This window comes from Melanerpes formicivorus, unplaced genomic scaffold, assembly GCF_026170545.1.
Source record: "Melanerpes formicivorus ecotype bairdi unplaced genomic scaffold, bMelFor1.0.p_v2 SCAF_37, whole genome shotgun sequence".
Classification (NCBI taxonomy): domain Eukaryota; kingdom Metazoa; phylum Chordata; class Aves; order Piciformes; family Picidae; genus Melanerpes; species Melanerpes formicivorus.
The window spans coordinates 4,592,006-4,615,026 of record NW_027142389.1 but is presented as its reverse complement, the minus strand read 5'-3'; the positions used below and the strand labels follow the sequence as shown (position 1 = coordinate 4,615,026).

General features: G+C 44.5%; 1 protein-coding gene across 4 annotated transcripts in view; it reads left to right on the top strand.

Annotated features, from left to right (window-relative positions):
* Positions 1 to 11,575: 11,575 nt before the first annotated feature.
* The window catches only part of HDX (highly divergent homeobox), a 39,600-nt gene continuing 28,154 nt past the window's right edge, over positions 11,576 to 23,021 (top strand). The window contains exons 1-3 of one of the 4 annotated variants that reach the window (XM_068157657.1): positions 11,576 to 11,718; positions 17,800 to 17,946; positions 21,709 to 22,836. In XM_068157657.1, coding sequence (XP_068013758.1) covers positions 17,800 to 17,946; positions 21,709 to 22,836 — 1,275 coding nt within the window. In that variant the 5' untranslated portion in view covers positions 11,576 to 11,718. Of the gene's footprint in view, positions 11,719 to 13,775; positions 14,187 to 17,799; positions 17,947 to 21,708; positions 22,837 to 23,021 lie in introns of those variants that run through there. The other 3 variants (XM_068157656.1, XM_068157655.1, XM_068157659.1) reach the window with 3 other exon arrangements.

The following is a 23,021-nucleotide window of genomic DNA, read 5'->3' as shown; positions in this document are numbered from 1 at the left end:
TTTTGTTGTATCGCTGATTTTCTCACACTACATCATCACCAAACTCAGCAGAACATTTTTCACATTAATTGAATGTTCTGCCCATACACACAGATATTTATAATCTCCTGGGGGAAAAGCTGGTTTAGTGCTGTTGGGTTTTGCCTTTTCTTTTTCACAGCACAATTAATTTTTGTATTTCTACTTATTCACACAAAACACAAGAATTAAAAATAGCTTGGGCTGAAAACCTTCTTGAAAGCTCTTTCCCCTAAAACTTTAAATTACATGATTTTACACTCAAACAAAATATATGGATCACTGTCAACTGTGAAAAAAAGTGACAGAAAAAAAATATGAAGTTTGAAATATATTATTTTATTGCACATAGTGATGGCATCTGGTTGTTAGTACAGTTTGCATGATCTTGCATCTGGGTCGGGCCAGTCCCAGGCACAAATCCAGCCACTTCAACTGGATCATGTTTCTAGCTGGCTTAGGAAAACAATATAATTCTGTGTTAACAATTATCACAGTAAAGCTAAATTTATGTCCATGAGGAATTTTGTTGCCTGGAGTAAAAATTCCTTTGGGTTCATAACTTCCCCTTTTCTTCCTACAGGCATAAAAATGATGGGCTGTGTCACTTGAAATGTATTCATGAATTAATACCACTTAAGCAAAGCATAAGGGCCTGGTTTGACTTGGAAAGTGGTTATGCTAATTAGCTTAAATTTGCAAGAATTTAACTCAACTTGACATTTAGTTTGAAAGGTCTACATTTTCCTGTCAAGTTCAGATAACAATATTGCTGGTAGGATATTCCTTTTTACCCTCTGTCCCAAATGATGCAACAGAGACAAAAAGTTCATTTGCAAATGTTTACCTAAAATGCAGTGACTTCCATGAAGGCCTATGCAGGCAGCTGACACAGATCCCAACTAGGTTGGATCCCTGGCAATAGCATCTGCCACAGAAGTTGGGCTGTTTGCTTTGCTTGAATCCTCCCTGGCTTTAGATGCTTTCAAATCTTTTCCTAATCCTTACTGAAGGGCATAGCTAATTAACCTGGGAATGGTGCTGTGCTGCTGCTGTTGCCAGCTAAGGTGAGATACCTGCACAACACTGAACTCTCTGTAGATGTATCAAGTAGCTCAAGGAAAAATATGTTTGCAGTGGGCACAAAGCCACCTTTCTCTCTCTTCCTTTTAAAATGTACAAAGGGTATCTCTCTGACTACAAAGCATCAGAGACATACTGTTTGCTGAGCTCTACCTACAATATCTGACTGATGAGAACAGTTATGAATTTGTCTATTTCTGTGCTTTTTACCTCCAAAGCATGTTAGTTCTTCAAGACATTCATTGCCCTGCTTTCCCTTAGCAAACAAAGTGATATTTGGTGTCTCCTTTGTAGCCCAACGTTAACGTCACTGTTAAAAAGCTGTGCTTTGAAATGCTGCTTTCCTCTGCAATGGCATAAGTATGATATTGTGTTGACCACTGCTTCACTCTCCAGTTTTTTAATTCCCAGAGTTAGGAATTGATTAGTTAATGGAGCTAAAGCTCGCTGGCCCGCAGCGTGCTGCACCCTTTCATTAGCTGCGAATCCGAGATAAACACAGTGATTTAGGTCTGCTAAGCAAATCCATCAGCTACGTAGCATGACAGCTTGCTGCTGCTTTTGCTTCTGGATCTTTATTTGAATAGACTGCTGACAGCATGGGCTTTTTGCTTTTTCTTATTTCCCCCCATATTACATCAGAAAGCTTGGTTTAATCTTAATATGATGTGTTAAGGCACAGTGGAGGTAGCTGCTCTCTGGGGGCTAGGAGTAATGGGGCAGGTCTCACAGGTGCCCAAGAGGGGGTGGCAGGGTGTCCTGGGCTACAGGCTTGGAAGAAAGATGTCAGGAAGGCAAGATGACAGTGTGTAAATCTGTCTGATCTTTCCAGAGCCCCCTGCACCTTTTCTGGTTCAAATGATTAGTTTACACTGGGGGTTTTGAGTCATTCCAGGGGAGCTAAGACACTCCCACAAATCAGTGCTATCCATCTATCAAGTGATGCAAGTTGTTGGGTGCTTCATTGCAAATACACATTTCTTTGACTTTTTCAATTGGTATTTTTTGAGGACACTGACAAGCAGCAGGAAACTGTAAGTGGTGGTGGTGCAGACCTTACTCTGCCTTTAAACTGTTGTGTTTGAACATGTCCTGGAAGGGCACCACACCCCAAACCACAGGTCTCAGTTGCATTTAGGAGGCCTGCCCATATGTGTCATGGTGTGTCACTACAGAGGAAGCAGTTAGCACATCATTCTCCACATCTTTCCATCTGTTTGTGCTAATGTGGTTTTTGCAGTCTGGCATTTCTTCAGGAGAAGTCATTTTCCAGAACAAGCCACATGGTAAATAAAATTCTCTTTAATGCAATGTTGCCCTGGTTTTATTCACTGCAAAGTAGAAGAGCACAGCTCACTCCATTGCTGACACTGACAAATCTCCTAAGGTTGGGTTTACCTATAGTAGTTTCAAACAACTTAAAATATCCTCATAAAATATATAATACATAATAAAAGACATATTAATGAGATTTTTTGAAACATGAAGCCTTAAACAGGGGCTCATTTTAAAGCTTACCAGTGCTTTTCTGGCCTTTAATTCTATTTACTATATGGAAAAGATAAGGTGGAATGAAAATGAGAGATGAAGAATTGTACTGGATGAAGCAACAGGATTCCAAGACAGAAGACCTTGGGGGACAAAATGAATCAAAATGACTGTGTGAGTTTAAAATACACTACTATTTCATAATGAAATATATAAAATACATTATGAAGTACAGAAGGTTTTTTTTCATTGGAAAATACAGAGGTCAAAATTAAGTTATTGAGACTGAAGAACACTGATTAACCTTGATTAAGGTTAACCTTGATTAACCTTCATTAAGGTTAAGCTGGAAATTCCCTGATCAGTAATACATTGATAGTGTGTGGAAACTTGAATTGCCACAGGAAATCTCTAGTGCCTTGCAACATGATAAACACAGAACTTCTATCACCTAAACTACTGATTGAATTCCAAATGAGCAGGCTGCTTCATATGTGTTCTTCAGCACGAAACATCAATTGTCAGCCATTGTCAAGGACAGGATATTAGGCTAAAAAGGCTCTCGATAGAGCCCAACACATTTGTCCTGTGTTCCCGTGTCCTTATCTTGCTTTATAAGGAGACAACTCTATTTCTGCACCAAATGCTGCTTTCAAGTGCATCACTGCAGCAGCGTTGCCTTATGATAACAAGAACAAGTGACAGAGGTGAGGCCTGTATCTAAAAATTATTTGGCATCCTGTTGTAACTCAAAGGAGATAAAAGGGCACTTTCCAGATACAGTTGTTCAAGAAGCAGCATCTATTAGGAACCCAACTGTACAAACTATATTGCCATTAGATAGATGCAGTGATTGGGATAAGGGTATACCCTTCCTCTGCTCTTAAAATACCTTCCCTTTAATGTTACATCACTCCATTTGGTCTGGACTAAAATTAAACAAGATATGTATGAAGGAGGTAGAGCAGGTTGGAAATAATAATGGGGTCCTGCCACAAGCAGGACTTAATGCAGCCCAGAAGGTAAATTGTATCCTAGGCTGCATCAAGAGGAGCATGGCCAGCAGGTCAAGAGAGATGATTCCCCTTTACCCATCTCTTCTGAGACCCCACCTTCAATACTGTGCCCAGTTATGGTGTCCCCATCATAAGAAGGGAAGCAAGCCCAGATGAGGGCCACAAAAATGATCCAAGGGCTGGAGCTCCTCTGCTGTGAGGACAGGCTGAGGAAGCTGGGGTTGTTCAGCCTGAAGAGAAGACTCTGGGGGGACCTTAACAGGAAGGCTGCAAAGGGACTTTTCATAAGGGTGTCTAGAGACAGGACATGGGGGAATGGTTTGAGGCTGAGGGAGAGAAGGTTTAGGCTGAATCTGAGGAAGAAATTCTTGAGTGTGAGGGAGGTGAGACTGGAATAGGCTTCCCAGGGAGGCTGTGGATGCCGCTTCAAGGGCAGGCTGGAAGAGGCCTTGAGTAGCTGAGTCTAGTTGAGAGGTGTCCCTGCCCCTGGTGGGGTGATTGGAGTAGATCATCTCTGAGGTCCCTTCCAACCTAAGCCATTCTGTGAAACAGTGATTAATACAGAAGTGCCTGCAAAGCTTTGAAACCAGTGTCTTCTCTCAGTGAACAAGTAATTTGCATTAAAACATGGTTCCATATGTTGCTAAAATAAAATGACAGAGTTAGTATAGAAGAAAAATTCTTTGGCATCAAACCATCGATACTGCATTGTTATTGTTATCTCAAAGACAGAGATGGAAGATTACTTTGTAAACATATTTCTTAATGGGATAATTTTCTAATGACTGATAGAAGCTTGTGATAAGATTTCATCTTGCACAGCCTTTTGTTGCAAAAAGTGATGCTGTGGGATTGGACACAGTAGGGTGTTTGATCTACAAAAGACCAGGGCTCACTCTCAAGGAGAAGAGTCAAGAGTTAGGGCTGGGCTGGTCACTAGACAAGTGACAGATATCTCTATGAATCCCGCTCCTTTCCCAAAGGGAAGGGAAAGGGAATAAGGGACAGAGACTTATGGGCTGGAAAACAAAACTAAACCAGCTTGAATGGAAATAATAATAATAAAATGAAATAGATACAAACCAAGATTGAACCCAAGAGCCTGATGGCAATTGTGTCACTGTCACCACTGAAGCTGTAGCAGAAGTGCCCAACTGGACTCAGCAGCAGGTGGGTCCTGGATTCAGGAGCTGGATTCTCTAAGTGGATCCAGGAACACATAGATTGGGATGGAAAGCAGAATGGATAGAATTCTCCTTGGATGGCAGCCACTGAAGAAGAGGTTTGGTCCTAGTGATCCCTCAGCTTTATACCTTTCTCAATCTGCTGGCCACACTTTTGATGCAGCCCATGAATTGCACTTCTGGGCTGTGAGTGCACATTGTTTGCTCATATCCAGCTTTTTCTCTACCAGTACCCTCAAGTCCTTTTCCACAGGTCTGTTCTCTATCACACCATCCCCCAGCCTGTATTGATAATGGGGATTGTCCTGACCCAAATGCAGGACCTTGCACTTGGTCTTGTTGAGCTTCACTCACAAGGCTCACCAGGGACCACTTCTCCAGGTCAAATTGAGATTCCCTCTGAATCCTTCAGATATTCACCCTTATTTGAGGAGAATGTGGATCTGCTGAGGAACATGAAATGCTTTGTACTGCTGTTTTATTTGTATATTTGATCTCATGGCTTTTGTATTCATCTTTGCTTTTATGCCACTGTGTCTTTTAGAACTAAGTCTATGCTATATTCTGTCATTTGATTTCTTTCCTTTACTTTGGTTTGCTGTGACTGAGGACAAAAGTTAGCTTGACTAAATCAAACAAGATAACAGAAGCAGGGAGAAACACTTGAAGAAACTGGCAGGTGATGGCTATTTACTTTATTCCCAAAGACTCAGGACAACAATTGTGCTTATCCTATTTTTAGAGATAAAAGCAAATGCTTTTCAGACTCTTTGAGGACAGAGAAAGAATCCAGCTACAAGAAGGACAGGCATGAACTTCAACGGACATGCAATAGAAGTGTGGATCTATAGTTAGAAAAGAGAGGTGTCCCTGCCCACGGCAGGGAGGTTGGAGTAGATGATCTTTAATTCCAACTTAAGCCATTCTAGGATTCTGTGAAAAAAATAGATGGGTTCTCTGCCCAATCCTTTGCTCCCTCACGTCTTTACTTTTATTACTTTGGGGTTTTTTTTTGTGTGCAGCTTTTTTATATATTCCTGAAGTTTATATTTTTCACAGCTTGCTGTATGAAAAATTCTTAAGGGCAATAAAAGGAAACAGCATTTCTTATTTCCATAAAGGTATCCCAAGAAATAAAAAAATGGAACAAATCCCTAAAATATCTACTCATCCAGGCCCTTTCCCCCCCCCCCCAGCACCAGCTGGTCTTTGTAAGGGACACATTTGCAGACTTGGTTTGTGGGAGCTTTGTTTATGCACTGGGTAGGGATTAACAACTAATTTTAATTAACATGGCAAAACCAAAATCAAAGAAGATGGAAAAATTTGCAAATCTTGTAAGACCACTAATTGTGGCTGTGTTCTTAGATGGAGAGAAGGCGCCACATGGAATTTTCCATATTAACATTTTTAGCGAGGTTTACAGGCCATAATCCTCTCCCCATCACTATTTCACAAGGAATTTCCTGATTTAGCAGATCTTTAATTACACCCTTGGGCCTCTCAATCTTCCATGTGTCTTTACAATCTTCCTGCAAAGCAGACAAATACCACTGTTGTCATTTCAAGTGTTCATCAAGCAGGAAACCTGTGAAAGAGCAGGCAACAAAACCGAGGCCTTGGTTTTCTGGAGCAGCTGAAACCTGTGCAAAGCCAATGGCATTCGGATGGCAACACATAAATGAGTAACAGGTCACTTGGATTCTGCAAGAAGAAATGGTGTCAAACCCATCTAACTTCCCCTCCATGACAGAATCATGAGCCTCATGGAGACAGGAGGCAGTAAACATTATATGTTTTGACTTCAGGAAGGCTTTTGGCACGGGCAGATGTGGCTTTCTTGTAGCAAAGTTGGGGAAACAACACCTCAGAACTGGCTGAGGGACTGCAGTTTTCTGACAAAACGAGAGGACCAAGAAAGGTTTTATGTGGTCAGTCCTGAGCCTGAAGTTTAATAAATCTCTTCTGAGGGTTTAAGTTATTGAAGATTCAGGATGAATGTTAGCAAAAAATCCCTAGTGGGAGGACAGTCAAGCACTAGATTAACTGCAAGCTTTTCAGTATCGAATTCTCTCATCCGTTTGCCCAAGCACGAGTTTGACACTGCTCCTTTGGGGGCCAAGGGGACAGATTCAATGACGAGATTAGGTCCCTTTTGGGCTGATGCTATAGAACTACATGATTTAATGCCTTACAGCAATATAATAGGCAAATTACTCATTCGAGATCAGGAAGCTTCACACCATATTGCAACACAAATTGCAGGTGAAAAATTCTTGTGCGCCTTCCCACCTCTGACTCTGTCACATCACCCTCGGCTGGAGCTTAAAGATTACATCCCTTAAGGCATCATCAGAATAATGGCATAATGAACTCAGTGAAGCTGTCCCAAGAAAAGTTTCTGTCAGTGGCTTGGGTTTGTCCCACTGGGTTTTTCAGTGTTCTTTAGATTCAACAGAAAGCCAAGACGTGGAAACAGCAGCTGTTGCTCTAAACTGTATGGCCATTGCCTGAGGGTTACACACCAACTCCTCAATCTGGGACACTGCTGGGGCATTGTCAGGGAGACTTCTCTTAGCTGCATGATCTGCTAAAAATGTGAAAATGTGATGAACTGCGGGGAAAGGATCTTGGGATGGGGGAAGAGAAGAAATGTGTGGTTTTAAAGCTGGGTTCCTGACTGTGGAGTATGAAATAGAACTTTTCAGCTATTTCTTATCCCATGTGGGAGCGATAGGACAGGGGCAGCCTGCATCTGCTGTTAAATCAGGGAATAACCATGCACAGCACTCAGGATCCAGCGCACGTCTTCCTGACAAATGCTTTCTCTGCCACGTAGAAGCAGTAACCCTTACTGAGCTAAGTAACTAATAGTAAGCTGAGCTAATTAGTTTAATGAGATAATACAAAGTAGCTACATCAGAGAGTCTCACTTTGATGCTAATTCCCTCATGTAAGAAGTCCTTTTATGTCCTGGGCTACTGTTTAAGCTACAGGACCAATTTACCAGCCTCTGTTGATTTAAATCTGTTATTAATGAATGAGAAAGCACATGGATCTGGTTGCAGAAGAGTATTTGTTTTCTTTCATCCTGCCATCATTTTTCCCTCAAGGTCTGTCTCATTGAGAGGCAATAACAGGGAAAGAAGCAAACAGTATGAAGTTCTTTCTGGAGCTTGTCCCTTTGCTGCTGGAACCTGCAGCAGCTTTTTTAGCCTATATGTTTAGTTTATTCTTCTATACTGTAAAGCATGTGTGGTTGAGCACACCTCTTCTATCTTGTTCCTACCAGTAGCATAAATAGATTTTCTCACATTTCCTTCATCTCTTTCTGCTTTTTCTGTTTTGCTTGCTGGATATCCACTTTTCTGCTCCAGTTCTTAGTCTTACCTTTTATACCGAGGCAAATTGCTGTTACTGTGATCTCTAAATCTTTTATGTGGCCACAAGACTGCATATTAGTTTCTTTGATGACTTCAATGAGCAGCTCATGTCTCCTTTAAGAACAATGCTAAGACTTTTTGATATAAACTATAGCAAAAGCACACGTGAGCCCATTGTAAGCCAGATAAGAGCCCCTGAAACATTACTTTCTATTATCCAACATTTAAAAAGAGTTTAATAAGCTGCACTTCAACCAAGACCACTATATCTTTTTCAAAGGTTTTTTTTAGATACTCTTTCACTGTTTTTTGTTTCACAAGTCTCAGACAATTTGAGAAGAAAATACACCCAATTTTTCTGGACTCACTCCACAGTGAATTCCAAATGAATGTGTTCTGTAGAAGTGGTGTAGGGGTTTTTATGGCTGCTTTATTTAATTTTTACAAGGTAAGCATGCAGTACACAGAGGGAGGGACTTATGTTGAGGGGAAGACTCAGTATTCAGTATCACTAAGGTTGGAAGAGACCTCAAAGATCATCGAGTCCAACCTGTCACCTCATGACTAGATTAGGGAGGACACTACTGCCCACTTCAGGCTTGAACTCACGACCTTCCCATTAAGGGTCTGATGCGCTACCAACTGAACCACATCCTGACTCCCCAAAGGAAATGTTATGTTGTCTCATTTCTCACGGAGCTTGAAGTCACCATCACAGTGCAGGAAATGCTCGGATGCACACCTCAGTGGTATGACTCCATTACCACCCAGAGACAGATTCAGAGGGTACAAATTGAGAAGCAGCAAAATACAAGAGTTAGGGTTTGCAATACACAGGCTGTCCATAAGATTCTGTTATTAAATCCTGACACTTAACTGAAACAATTCAAGTAAGCTAAGATCTTTAGCTCAAATTAAGCTTTACTAATCAATCACTTGATCGATTGGTTGAATTTCCAGAGTGATGAAGGAAATGGAATTACAGTGTGGACAGAACATGAACTACTACTCAACTATTACAGGATGCTTGAGATGGGCATATTTTATTTGTGGATTACAGAACAATCAGCACACCTTGCTGAAACCACAGATGAAACCTTATGTGGACATAAACAGAGTTAAACATGGCAGAAGTCAGTGTTAAAAATTTAAACTCTATAAATATCTTCCTGGGATTTTAAAATACACATCTGCTTGTCTCCTTCCTGCCTACAAACAACCAGGAACAATCCTCTTATTTCAGCCCTGTGGAAGTGTTTACCAATAGTTCTGGTGGAAGTCATTGCACAAAATGAGTCACCTGCTTTAATATTTTGACTTTGTGACTTAGAGTGTAAACTATTCAGGACAAGGACAAGGTGTGTTTCTATTGTAATTAATAGAACATGGCCTCAACTGTGATCCAGACTTTGTAATGCTCCTACAACTGAGTCAATAAATAAAGACTTTACGTGACATAATTCATCAGTCTGGATGAGCTGTATCAGTGTTTCCACTTGTTTGTTGACTAGACTTCCTTTTGGATGGGAGACTGAGCTCACAGGAGGGCTGGCACCGATGCACCTAGTTGTGCTGTGGACTCTCATAACACAGTGTTACAGCAGAAACTGAAAGCTGATTGGTAAATCAGCTGGCTCAGCAGAAATCGAAAGCAGATTGGCAAATCAGCTGGTTCAGCAGAAACTGACAGCTGATTGGCAAATCAGCTGGCTCAGAAGAGCTTAGCAAGAAGCAAGAGTTTGAACAAGTGAGAATTTGAACCAAAACAGCAAGTTAGCTGGCTCAGCAGGGCTTAGCAGGAAGCAAGGTGTCTGGGTAAGCAAGAGTTCGGACTAAAATAGCCAGATGTTGAGACCATGTGTCTTGCGCTTTGGGCCAAGCACAAAGAATTCAAAGTTGCCAAACCGTAAGGTGTGACCAGAGGTCACCCATGACCAAGTAAGGGAAAACAGAGTTAGAGTACACTTCTCCAAACAACCTCCAGGACCACCATAACACTCATAGAAAAAACTGAGCATATGCTAGAACAACTACCTGAAGGGTGGTTGTAGCCAGGTGGGGGTCAGTCTCTTCTCCCAGGTAACCTGTGGCAGAACAAGAGTCTCAAGCTGCATCAGGGGAGGTTTAGGCTGGATGTTAGGAAGAAATTCTTCACAGAGTGCTTTACCATTGGAATGGGCTTCTCAGGGAGGTGGTGGTGTCACCATCACTGGAGGTGTTTAAAAAGAGACTGGATGAGGCACTTGGTGCCAAGGTGTAGTTGATTAGATGGTGTTGGGTGATAGGTTGGACTCGATGATATCAAAGGTCTTTTCCAGCCTGGTTAATTCTGCAATTCCATAATTCCATTGGTAATTTACACGTGTATCCAGCTTTGTGGAAGTAGGCAGGCACTTCATGGAAAGAGCTGAGTATGGCTTTTCCTTGATTCTATAAAAATAGCAATTCTCTTGTATCTTGGTTAGGAGGAGGAAGCCACCATGCACCCAGCACTGCAATAAAGCAGCGTTGGCTTTCTAAACTATCATCTAGTCTGGAGAGTTTCCTCAACTCTGATTTTTGGGTCCCATTGTGAGTGTGTGCAGTTCCCATTGCACTTGTAAGATCAGCAGCCCCAAACAGCACTCAGGCGAGGTGCCTGGCCTCCAAGGTACGTGCCTGTGATGCCCACCTGAAGAGATGCCATCTCTTCTCAGACCAGGCATTATTCACCCCAGGTAACACAAAGTTTTCTTTCTTGACTTTCAGAACATCCACACAGTTGAAATCCTGATCAGTCTCAGGTTTGACCAGATACACCTCCTCATCTGTCTGAAGCAGCACAGCGAGAAGGGTGCAAAACACCGGTTGTAAATTTTATTTAGCTATTTACAAGGTATTTCTCTGAAAAGACTGATACAGCGTTACACGGCCTCAGCATTTCCACGGCACCCATCGCTAGCTGTCCGAAGCGGGCTCGTTTGACGACCCCACGACCCGAGGCACCCCAGGCCCTCGGGGGGGCAGGTGAGGTGGAGGGCACGGCCGGTAGGGCAGCTGCCACAGGCTGAGGGTGGCGCTGAGGAGCCGCTTCCGGCGCGGGGGAATAATGCCGGGCTGCTCTGAGGGAGTTGAGAAGCCGGGTGCGGCGAGGCCGCTGAGGGGCCGTCTACTCCCCCCCGGCCGGTGCTGTGGCGGACCGGGGCGTTATGGCAGATCCTGACAGCGTGGCGGGCGCGGGGCGCTGTGGCGGGCGCGGGGCGCTGTGGCGGGCGCGGGGCGCTGTGGCGGGCGCTCGGCCTCCGTGCCTGTCGCTCCCCGCTGCGGCCCCTCGGCCGGGCACAGCCTGCAACGCGCGCGCCCCCCCGGGCGAGGGGCGGGGGCGAGCACTGTCCCGGCCGGCGCTGATCTTACGCTCCTATTGGCCGCTGTCTGCGCTGACGTCACGATCATGATGAGAATTAATGATCGGAGGCGCTGATTTCATTGTGTGACGCCGGGACCGACCCAGCCGAAACCGGCTGAATCCGGAGCCCCGATCCCCCCGCAACAGCCCCGCACAGCACGGTAAGCCCGGCGCGCTGCGCAGGGGCGGTGGGCGGGCGCGACTGAGTCCCGGGGGGGCGGTCGGGTCCCCCCGCCCGACAGGGGCGCGGCGGACAGGCGGGAAGGAGGGCGGCGATGATGGTGATGGTGATGATGATGCCCCTGGGCCGGCGAGCCGGCGGTGGGGGAGGGCGGCGGCGCGGGCTCACGCTCGCGGAGCCACCCCGGGCGCGCAGGCTCACTGCGCCTCCCCCGCGGCCCCGCAGAGGCAGGGGCTGGGCACCCGCCACGCTGCGGGACTGCGCATGCCTACGGAACGCCTGGAGGGCCCGCGTGTGCGGCTTGTGCCGCACTGCGCCTGCGCAGTGTGCTGCGGCCCGGGGGCCTGCGGTGTGGCTGAGCGCATGCGCCGCGCGGTACTAGCTGCTGCCCGCCGGCTAGGAGCAGTCACCTGCGTCTCGGTCTTCTGATTTCCCTGAGCTCTGGGCCCCTTCTTACTGCTCATGTCAGTGCTGGGGCAGCACATTGAGGGTGGGCTGATACACCTGAACGCTTTGGGGGGACAGCTGAGGAGGGTAAAGTTTATCTTGGTCTCATGATGCGAGGCCTGCGGGATGCGCCCAGGGCAGATGGCCACCCCACGTTAAGTGGGCGAGAGGTGGCCAGGCTAGGGGGCTGACGGAGAACCGCGTTTTCCTTGAGGACTTAAGCCTCTCACAGGTCACACTGTATTGGTGCCAGGCATGGTGGCAGTTCAAGAGAGGGTCTTCTAGCTTCCAGTCTTTAGCCCTCAAAGGTTTGTTAGAGAATGACGGCATAAAAGTGCACTGGTTGTACAGTCTGCTGATAGACCCGGGGGCGCTCACCTCTAGGAGTACTTGTTTTGCATGTCGGCTTGCCCTATTCTGTGAAACAAGAAGCCATCCCCAGCCCTCTGCCCCTGTATTCCCCTGGCCTGGTGCTTCTGATGTTGGGTGTAAGTTCCTGTATAACCAAAAGTAGCTCCGTATCTTCTGGAGTCAAAGCAGCTCATCAGAGTAAAACTATTTTAGTATGGCATTCCTTTTTTCTGACAGAGTCTTGGAAACTTCAAACTCTTCATTTAGAACAAGGCTAATCCAGCTGAAGTCAGACATCTCATTTGCATGAGTAAAGTGGCATGGGGTGTGTAAACCTGCAGAGTTGTGGTCATAGGTTATTATGTTATTAAGTTAACTGAGGGCTGTCTAATTTGTCTCTTAACAAAAAGCTGAATTTTATGGTCAGAACTGTAAATACAGTATTACAGATGCTGTACTTAGTGGAGAGGGAAGCAATTGTGCTCTTGAGTCATGGATATTGAAAAGTAGTTTTATAAGTATAATGTACTGCACTTAGAGTTGTGGAGTTGCAACAGTTGTGGCCTGTGTGGGACAGAGGCAGCAATTAAAAATCAGGGTGATTAACCATTATTGCTTGGTGCATGTCCAGTATCTGTACACATGCTATGTAAGCTGGGGGTTGGTTGACAATTTTCTTTCTGTTCGGGGCTTGCAAAATACTGTGAGCTTTTGGCAGACATGGGAAGTGAAGTTGGTGATTGCTGGTACAGCTCAGGTTCCTAAGGCTGTACTAATAGTGTCACTACTGCAGTCTTATTTATGGACATAGTAGCTTTCTTAGTCTGGGTGCAGTTTTTTCCCCCAGATGTGTATCGGCACTGAGTCTGTCTTGAACCACTGGAGATCTGGATGGGGGGAGATAAAAAATCTAGACTGGGGAGTGTGATGATTTTTCTTGCTGTACCTGCTATGGGTGGACAGAGTAAAGCAGTAACAAGCTTACAGGCTTTTATGAGATGACTCTCTTCCAATCAAGTGCTTGTTTGGTGCTGAAGTGAAAAACCCCAAACCTCTTGGAAATGTCTTGTTGCATGTTAATCCCTGATGATTTAACAGGGTTTCATGTTTACATTTGGTTACTTTGTGCTGGTTTTTACTCTTGAGTGAATTACTGTTTTTTTTTTAATTGTAGTTTCACATCCAAGACTAATTTCTGTTAGTGTTTGAAAAAAGACTATCATTAATATTTTAATTTCCTGGTTTTCAGATTAATTAGCATTAAGTAGTATCCTACAATGACTTAGCTTCTAAGTAAGTTTACTTGGTTCAGCAAGTAAAGAGTTTTTGACACTAAGACTATAATACTATGCACTGTAAGCAGACTTCAGGCCACAGAGTTACTTATTTTTAATTTCTTTCTTTTTTAAGGCTTCTTTTTTTTTCCCTCCCTCCAGCTCTTCGGGTATTCCTTGCAGAAAAGTTCAGTAACTCTTGAGTTTATTTTTGATTCTAACCAGGGGATCCTTAATCCAGGACTGTTCACATTTCCTTGTTCTTTCTTTTGTGGTACTCCATGACACCAAGTTGTTTTCTTTAGTGTCTAAAAATAAATCCCTGGGCCTCACCAAGTCTCCCTGGAGAACTTCTTCATTTTGGATGTTGAAGAAAGTAAGTAGAGTGGAAGGAGTGGGCATTTGCAGTGAACTGTGTGGGATAATTGTTACACTAAGTACCTTTCTCATAAAGTAGCTGTGGTACCGCTTCAGAAGCAAACTCAGTTTTAGTTCTTCTTTGTTCTCCACTTGTCCTTGCTCTTGCTATGGAAGCAGGGGAAAAGGTGGATGCTGTCAAAGAAGCTGCTCAAGCAGCTGATGTCTAAAGTCCATCTGTAAGAGTAACCTTAATCTCACCTGAGAAAGAGCCAAGGTGACAGGTTGCAGTGTTAGTAGGATTGTCCTCTCTGAGGCTCATACTCAGCAGTCTTGGAGAAACTTTGGTTTCTGCAAGACTGCTGACTCTCAGAGTTCCTGTCTGCATTCTTATCACATACCAGTCTTTGATCTCTCACGTGTCCCCCATGCCTGGCTTAGCACTTGGGCTACATTGATGACTCCCAAACCACTGTGTGGAGCAAAGAGATTCTTCTGTTGCTAGGATTTTTTTTCTTTTACATAGTATTCGTTTTAGAAAGGGAGTGGAGAGCAACATCTTTGTATTGGTGGGTTTACAGAAGGTTGAGAAGTGGGAAGCCACCAAAGGAGAAAGCTGAGTGGTGTTAGTTGGCCCAGGACACACAGCAGGGGTGGAGAAAGTGCTTACAGAAAACTTGCTTTTTTTCATCCACAGTGGATTATTCTCTGCATTGTCACATAGACAGCAACATGCCTGGCCAAGGCTGACTTACTTTACTAGTAGAGCAGGCAGATATTGAATCCTTACAAATACTGCTTTGCCATGGCTTCCTCTTATTGAAATAAAAATACAACTTACATTCCTGGAATTACAGTTTGCAGAATGCTTTCCCTGAATTAATTTCACAGAGTTTCTTTTCTGTAACAAACTCTCTTTTCAGTGCCAATGTGTTGCTAGCCAACTGGACACCTGGCTTCCCCAAAGCTCAAATGCATGTTTTCTAAGCTTGGCAAGTTGAGATCAAAGGGAAATTATGGTAAAAATCCTATGTGGATTTCCAACTGGGAGTCTGAGGTTCAAGAAAGGGTGAGAAGTCCTGCAGGAACTGGAGTGCTTCACAGATAACACAAATTGGAGAAAGGAGCTTATTTCCTTTGAAGTTACTGAGATTGTTTGGAATAACACTGAGCCCATTGTGTGGGGCAGGACCTGCTGATTCCCTTGATACAGAATCATATAGAATGTTAGGGGTTCAAAGGGACCTTGAAAGGTCATTGAGTCCAACGCCCCTGCCAGAGCAGGATCACCTAGTGCAGGTCACCCAGGAATGTATCCAGGTGGATTTTGAATGTCTCCAGGGAAGGAGGCTCCACAACCTCTCTGAGCAGCCTGCTCCAGGGCTCTGTCACCCTCAGTGAAAAAGCTTTTCCTTGTCTTCATATGGAAGCTCCTCTGCTCCAGCTTGCACCTTGTCCTGTCACTGGACATCACTGAGCAGAGTTTAGCTGTGAGGATGTTGTGGGAGATGGTGCCAAATGCTTTCCTGACATCAAGATAAACCACATCCATTTCACTGCCATCATCTATCCACTTGTTTATGTCCTCATCAAATGCTATCAGGTTGGTTAAACATGACTTCCCCTTGGTAAAACCACTCCTGACTGCTCCCAGTGACCTCCTTATCCTGCATCTGCCTAGAGACAGTGCTGAGGATAAGTTGCTCCATCACCTTTCCAGGGATGGAGGAGAGACTAACCCAGATCCTCCTTTAAGTTTTACAAATTGGTAGCTAGTAATGTTTTTGCTGTCTGTTGAGGAAAGTAAACTCTGAAGTTTAGCTCAGGCCTAAAATATTTTACTCCAATTCTAGACGTGAATCTCTTCCTTTCCAGAGGTCTTCTGATCTATCTATTACCATTACATGGTATACTCATCTTGATTAATGACATGAAAGGAGTTGAGTGTCTGCTCATGCTTTTAAGCCCTTGACAGTTTTGTTTGCTCTAACCTAGAAGCAGTTCTTGTGCAGAGGTTGCTACATATTGCTACTCACCTCCTTTCCATACAAAATTTCCTAAACCCATAACTAAAACTTTGTAGCTACAAAAGCTTCCCTCGGCCCCTTTATTCTCCTCCCAGGTGATGGTATGGTTTCTTAGTCCTTAGTTTGTTCTGCATGATTTTGAGATGTGATTTTGCTCTCCAAGGCACAAAGTCAGATGCAGGGTTGGTTTTGGCCCATGCTTATGGTGTCTCAGCTGCTGGCCTTCTGTTTGGGGCAAAATTAAAGGCCCCATTCTGGAAGTCCTGTGATTGTGGGGCTCATCTATTCTTACATATAGCTTGGGGATTATATTCTTTGCCTTTGTAGACTGATCTATACAACAGGAGCATAAAACTTCAGTTTGCTATCAGGGAGTCTATTCTGTAGATGGTAATATTCAGCTGTTTGCCTTTTCCAAGCCCAGGGTATGAATTTTCATGTGTAACAAAGCCAAGTGTGGTTCAATGTGTTCCTTGAACTGCTGCTGACAGGGCTGCCTGATCCCCTGTCTCTGTGACAGCCTGGTGTAACCCAGTGTTGAGCCTGACACTGGTGGGGACATGGTGAGGGGCCTGTGTGATGGCCTGCTGTGGGGCAATGCTGCTTGCATGGAGACCACACCATGAGGAGTGTGTGAGCCCGTGGGCTGGCTTGCAGGGGAAGCTGCCCCCAGCAGGGCATCTGGGATCCCCAGTGGCTGGACCTTTGTGTCCTGGGGTGGCTGCCTCAGCATGGGCTACCTGGTCCCCACACAGCAAAGCTTTCTCATGGGTAAACCCAGGGCTGGGCTGGCTTGGCAGCCTGAAACACACACCCGCAGAGTAGCTGTTAGCCTGGGTGGAGCCGTGGGTCTCTTCAGTTTGGGTGACTGTGCTGCAAAACAAAGCAAAAGGGCAGGAACCTACATCCTGAGGTCCCATAGTGAGCACTGACTTGTTCTGCTGTAAAGTAGCCCTTAAGTGTTCTAAAAAAGCCTGGTTTATAGCCTCAGGATATGGCTTCACAGCAGCTTGAACCTTTTTAAGATCAGATTGTGATCTGGGAGGTTCTTTTGTGTCCATATTAGCATTGGCATTGAGGTGGGCTGGACCAGCACTGCCTAAAGCCTCTCTCTTTGAGTTCTTTTTCCTCAAGTTGGTCTTTGTTTCAAGTCCTTCTTCCTTGTGACTTCGCAAGAGGGACGTGCCAGTGCTGATACATCTTAGATCTCGTGCCTTCCTTTGGTAGGGGAGGGGAACCAGACCCGGAGCTGCTGGTGTTACTCTGTTTTGCCTTGTGCCTTTATTTTTATTTTAAGGGAGAAACTTTTTCTCTGGAGCTAGGGTCTCTTGGACTGAACAAGAAGATGTAATACTTGTTTACTTACGACAGGCCGTCGGTGTTGTTGCAAACATGCAGCTCACCTCTGCAGCTCCAGCCTGTCACAAAGGACTGCTGATTCTAACAGGCTTTGGGGGAAAGTAAGTCAAAGTGTTGGTAAAGGACTCTGTAAAGAAAATGTGCCCACCCTTAGTGTTCCCACAAGAAGTGTAACTGAGAGGCTGTGCGTCCTGCAAGTGTTACAGTTTTTATTCCAACTTTCAGAGTATCTTCTTTTATTTTTAGATGAATCTGCGTTCTGTATTTACTGTAGAGCAACAAAGGATATTGCAGCGTTATTATGAAAATGGAATGACAAATCAGAGTAAAAATTGCTTTCAGCTCATATTACAGTGTGCACAAGAAACTAAACTGGACTTCAGTGTAGTCAGGGTAAGTACTGAGGCCTTCCAAATCTGTATGTTAAAGTTATACCCATTCATTTCTTTACATAAAATTCTCTCTAGGGGACTGGAGTCTCTAACCTCATACCTGTCTTAAATCAGACTTCAGTACGTGTGTCTGACATGTCCATTGTTATCCAGTGAGCCTGTTTATGGTTTGTTTTCACGGAAATGTTTTTGCATGATTGCTGTATTTACCAGGGGCCTGGATTGCACAAGGAATGATTTTTGGTTGGTTGGTTTGGTTTTGTTTTTCTTTTGGGTTGTTGTTTGTCTTTTGATGATGTCTTGGTTTTTTGGGTATTTACTAAGCTGCAACTTAGCTTGCCCTATAGAAACCTTGTGCAATGTAGTCATGTTGTTAGGAAACTATTCTGAAGTTAAACAAATTTCTATAACCTGATGTGTTTGGGGGCAATAATTCTTTTGACACACTCTGCCACACTTGTATTTTATGTCACAATCATTAATATTGTGGTCCCCTGTGGTCATTTACAGTGAGTACATTCTTTTCTTATAAAAGAATGTCACTAGTGCTAGCAGGAGCTCTTCCAAAGTCTATGAGTTCCATGGGAAGGGAAATAATAATCCCTTTGTGAAACACTAGACAACAAAATGGCTGTTGTCTTGGAGCAGAAATAGAAATCATGAGGCATTGGCTGAAAAAATAACAACAGCAGTGGAGCTACCAGAAGTTTCTGCATCACTGGCCACTGAAGAGGTAGAAGTAAGACCTGTCTGTGGGTTTTTTTTCAAGTGATGTACCAGTGATGTGTTGACAACAACAACCACCTCTCCTGCTCCCTAATTCTTGTCTGGAATTCTCACCCACAAAATGCTCTGCAAATACTGAAGCTTTCCAAGTTTCAGGTGGTGGGAAGCTCTGAAAGTCAGCCAGAAGTGTAGACTGCCTGTAACAGACAATTGTAACAGGAATCTGGATGCTGATAATGCAGTCAGGGCCTATATTTGCTGTTTTTATTCTGATTGAAGGACCTAGAGGAGGCAGCCAGTCTTGTCTACTTGCAGTCCTCCTTCGCTCCCTGTCTTCGTATTTCCCTTTCCCTCTCTGATTCCCTTACTGCAGTAATGTATCATAGATTATCTTCTTCAGTTTTATTCCATTATGTGCAATACTTAAACTTTATTCCTACTTGTGAAGTGCAACGGAAACAGACCCAGCATTTGATCTGCATATGTACTATCTTTACATGATTTTACCTTTCTCTTCTTGACACTCCTCCTTTCTGCCTCTCCTAATAGCCCTCTTTTTTATCTTTTATTTTTTCCCTATAAAACTCCTGGAAAGTGATTAGTACCCTTTTTTGCACAGTATCTAGCAGAATGACTCTTCGGGTGCAGCTGGCACTGTGCAGATAGCACAGAATCCCAGCATACTGGAAGTTGGAAGGGAGCTCTGGAGATCATCTAGTTCAACCCCCCCCGGTAAAGCAGGGGCACCCACAGTAGCTTGCCCAGGATCACAATCCAGGCAGGTTTGGAACTTCTCCAGAGAAGGAGACTCCATAACTTCTCTAGGCAGCCTGTTCCAAGGCTTTGGCACCCACACAGGAAAGAATTCTTTTTCCTCATGGTCAGGTGAAGCTTTCTGTGTTCCAGTTTGTGGCCGTTGCCCTTTGCCCTGTTACTTGGTACCACAGAAAAGAGTCTGGCCCCATTCTTTTGACCCCTGACTTTTATGTATTGATCAGCGCTGGGCAGATCCCCTTGCAGCCTGTCCTCAACAGAGAGATCTCCAGTCCTCTCAGCATCTTTGTGGCCTCCTTGGGACTCTCTCCAGTAGTTCCTTGTCTCTCATGAGGTGGGGAGCCAGGAACTGGACACCCAAATGCTTGGTAGTGCTAGTAAGTCATTTGCATTTCTTTTTAGGGGAACTGTGAAGAAAAACTTCAGATTTTAGTTCTAACCAGTTGGAAAAGTTGGGGATGAAATCTCTTTTCCCAGTGCAAAATTTACAGTACAGCTATTTAATTATCATTTCTGCTCATTCAGTAAACTTACAAGATAGAAATGACCAAAAATAATCTCCTAATTTTGTTTTATGCAAGGAAGGAAAGTAGCTCGAGATCTGTGCTGTAATGTCTGTGTTTAAATTGGCTTTCTAGCAGAAAAATTTGATTGCTAGTAACTGAGTTTTTACTGTGTGCAACAAATCGTGCCTCGCAGTAGGCATTTTGTAAAACAGGACAGCAAAAGTGGGTCAAATGGAAGGGAGACTTCAGTGTACTTCTGTATGGGAGAGGTGCGTATTTTCCTGTAGAAAAACCTCTTAGCTTCCTTAGCAGGCACTCCTATGTGCAGAAAGCTTTCCTCCTGCCTTGTGATGACATGGAAGCACAAGACAGGTGTGCAGTGCCGTTTGGTTGTTATGGAGAAAGGGAGTTTATTGGTTAAACCAACTGGTTTGGGTTGCTGGATGTGGAGATGTTGGTTTGCTTTGGTCTTAGGTGTGCAGCAGATGATGCTCGGTGTGGTGCAGTGAACAGTTTCACTGTATCTCTGTGTACCTGATGTGTATCTGATCCTCCTGGCAACCAGCATAAGCAGGTGCCAAAACTGTTGCTCCTTCTTTGGCGCTTGTATCTTCTTGTTTATACCATAACAATCATTCAGGTTGGAAGAGGCCTTTTGCATCATCCAGTCCAACCATTAATCCAGCATTGCCAGGTCACTGTTAAGCCATGTCCTTCAGTACCACACCTATACAGCTTTGAAACCCCACAGGATGGGGGGGGACACACACTCCACCACTGAGTGCAGACGCACTGGTGAAAGAATTGAGCAAATCTTAACTCTCTGATCATGCAGATTGCCAGGAATAGTCAGCTAATGCTTATACTTCCAGTGTGAACACTGATTCTTCCACCAGATTGAATCTTTATCTTGAAATACTGAAGTTAATGTTTCCCTTTCATTCTTTCAGCTATATCTTAATGTGATAAGGACAGGCTTTCCTGTGTGTGCAGAGCAGCAGTGCAGTTTTGACTTGTGCATGTCTGCCATAGTGCCTGTATTTGACAAGGTTTTTTTGCACTGCTGTCTTACACAGAACCATGAACTGTCATTGCCACTTTTGGAAATGTCCATGATAGCAAACTTCTGTTTGGATCTAATCCCAGTAGCCCTAATCTTGTTGTCTTTCAACAGCAGGCTTTGACACCCAGGTCTTGATTTGTGCAACTGGCAGAGAAGGCTGTAGTCCATAGGTCTAAATACTTCACCAAATCATTTTGTAGCTGTCTGACAGAATTCTTATTTTTCTTCCTCTTGTCTAAATCTAGGAGTTGGCAGTTTCTGTTCAAAGCTGTTTTGAAGGTCTCAGCTATGTGGTTACAAAAGTTTAGCCACAAACCTCAGTGATGGGTCTGCATCCCAGGGTGCTAGATATTAGAAACTCAGGGGGAATTAGCCACAGCTATGTCAATGAAATGCATCTTAAGCACAGCTTTGGTACAGGAGGCATGGCACAGTCTCAGGAGTTTTCAGAATCTGGGGCTGTGGAGCTACAATTTGGGTTCTCTTTTGTGCTAGTGTATGAATCCCAAGTGTGAGAGTCGTGGATTTCCAGCCTGTATTGTTCAGATGCTGCATAATCAGTGAATGATTTACATGTTTGTAAACTTAGGTCTCAACCTGAACACTGAACATTTCATCAGCTCTGCTTCAAAATGGAGTTGCCTAATTTTTCTGCTTATTTAATGCTTTGCTTGTTTGTTGTTGTTGTTTGCAGACCTGGGTTGGCAATAAACGAAGGAAGATGAGCAGCAAGAGTGCTGTGGAGTATGGAGGCACTCCCCCAGGGACTGTCCCTACCACTCCCTCAGTGCCTCCAGAAGCAGCAGTTAGAAACGTGGTAAATATTGCTCGATCCCAAAGTCAGCAACCTTCTTGGACCTCTTCTAATAATAACGATGTAATAGTTACTGGTATTTACAGTCCTGCTAGCTCGTCTGGCAGGCAAGGATCCACCAAGCAGGCAAATGCTTCAGTGGCAGAGCTCCACAAAAGCTCTGTTCCCCGGCTGCCAGGGAAAGGCGACTCGGAGTTCCAGCAGCAGCACATCCCCCTAGGGCGCCAGGTACCGCACTGTAAGAATGCTTCCCTCTTGGTGGGGGAAAAGACGATTATTTTGTCTAGGCAAACGAGCGTGCTGAATTCTGCAAACTCCATCTACAGTCACACTAAAAAAAGCTATGGTGGCTCCTCAGTCCAGACTGCAGAGTTGGTCTTACCTCAGAAACCCATGATATGCCACAGGCCCTGCAAAGCTGAGCCCATGGGATGTCAAAGGTTACAAAAAGCGGATCACGCGTCTCTCTCCTCGCACGTGCCCCCTGGACAAAGGGCTAATCCCAGGGACCCTTCTTGTAGCACACAAAACCTGGAAATCCGGGAAGTTTTTTCTCTGGCAGTTACAGATCAACCTCAAAGAGTGGTGGGAGGCAGCGCCGCGCAGAAGCACTGCTCGACGGAGGGCAGCTGTCTGTCCATCGCGATGGAGACTGGCGACGTGGACGACGAGTACGCCAGAGAAGAAGAGCTGGCATCCATGGGAGCACAAATACAGAACTACTCAAGATACTGTGAAAGCAGCAGTTTTGTCCGAGTGGAGAACCAAAGTGCAGCCTTGGCTGGGCCAGGAAGAAACGCCAGCTGTAGTTCACAGCTGGTGAATGCCAGGGACATGCCTGACAATGTTCTGTATCATAACAGAGACTACCACTTGCCTGCACGGACCTCATTGCATACAACATCCAGTACACTGTACAGCAGTGCTCATCCCTCAAGAAGTACCTTTTCTCCTCATTTTACGTCTTCAAATCAACTGAGGCTGTCACAAAACCAAAATAACTACCAGGTAATGAATCAATTTCTCTCAGCTTTCATCCCTTGAAGACAAGACTGTAGGGAAGCACTGTTTTCCCTGAAAGGTGGTAGCTGGGTTCACTTTTCTGCAGGCCGTGCTCCCTTTACCTCTCGCAGTGGAGAGAATTCCTTCTTGAACAAAGATGTAGGTGGGACTAAAGTGTGGTAGCACTCCTA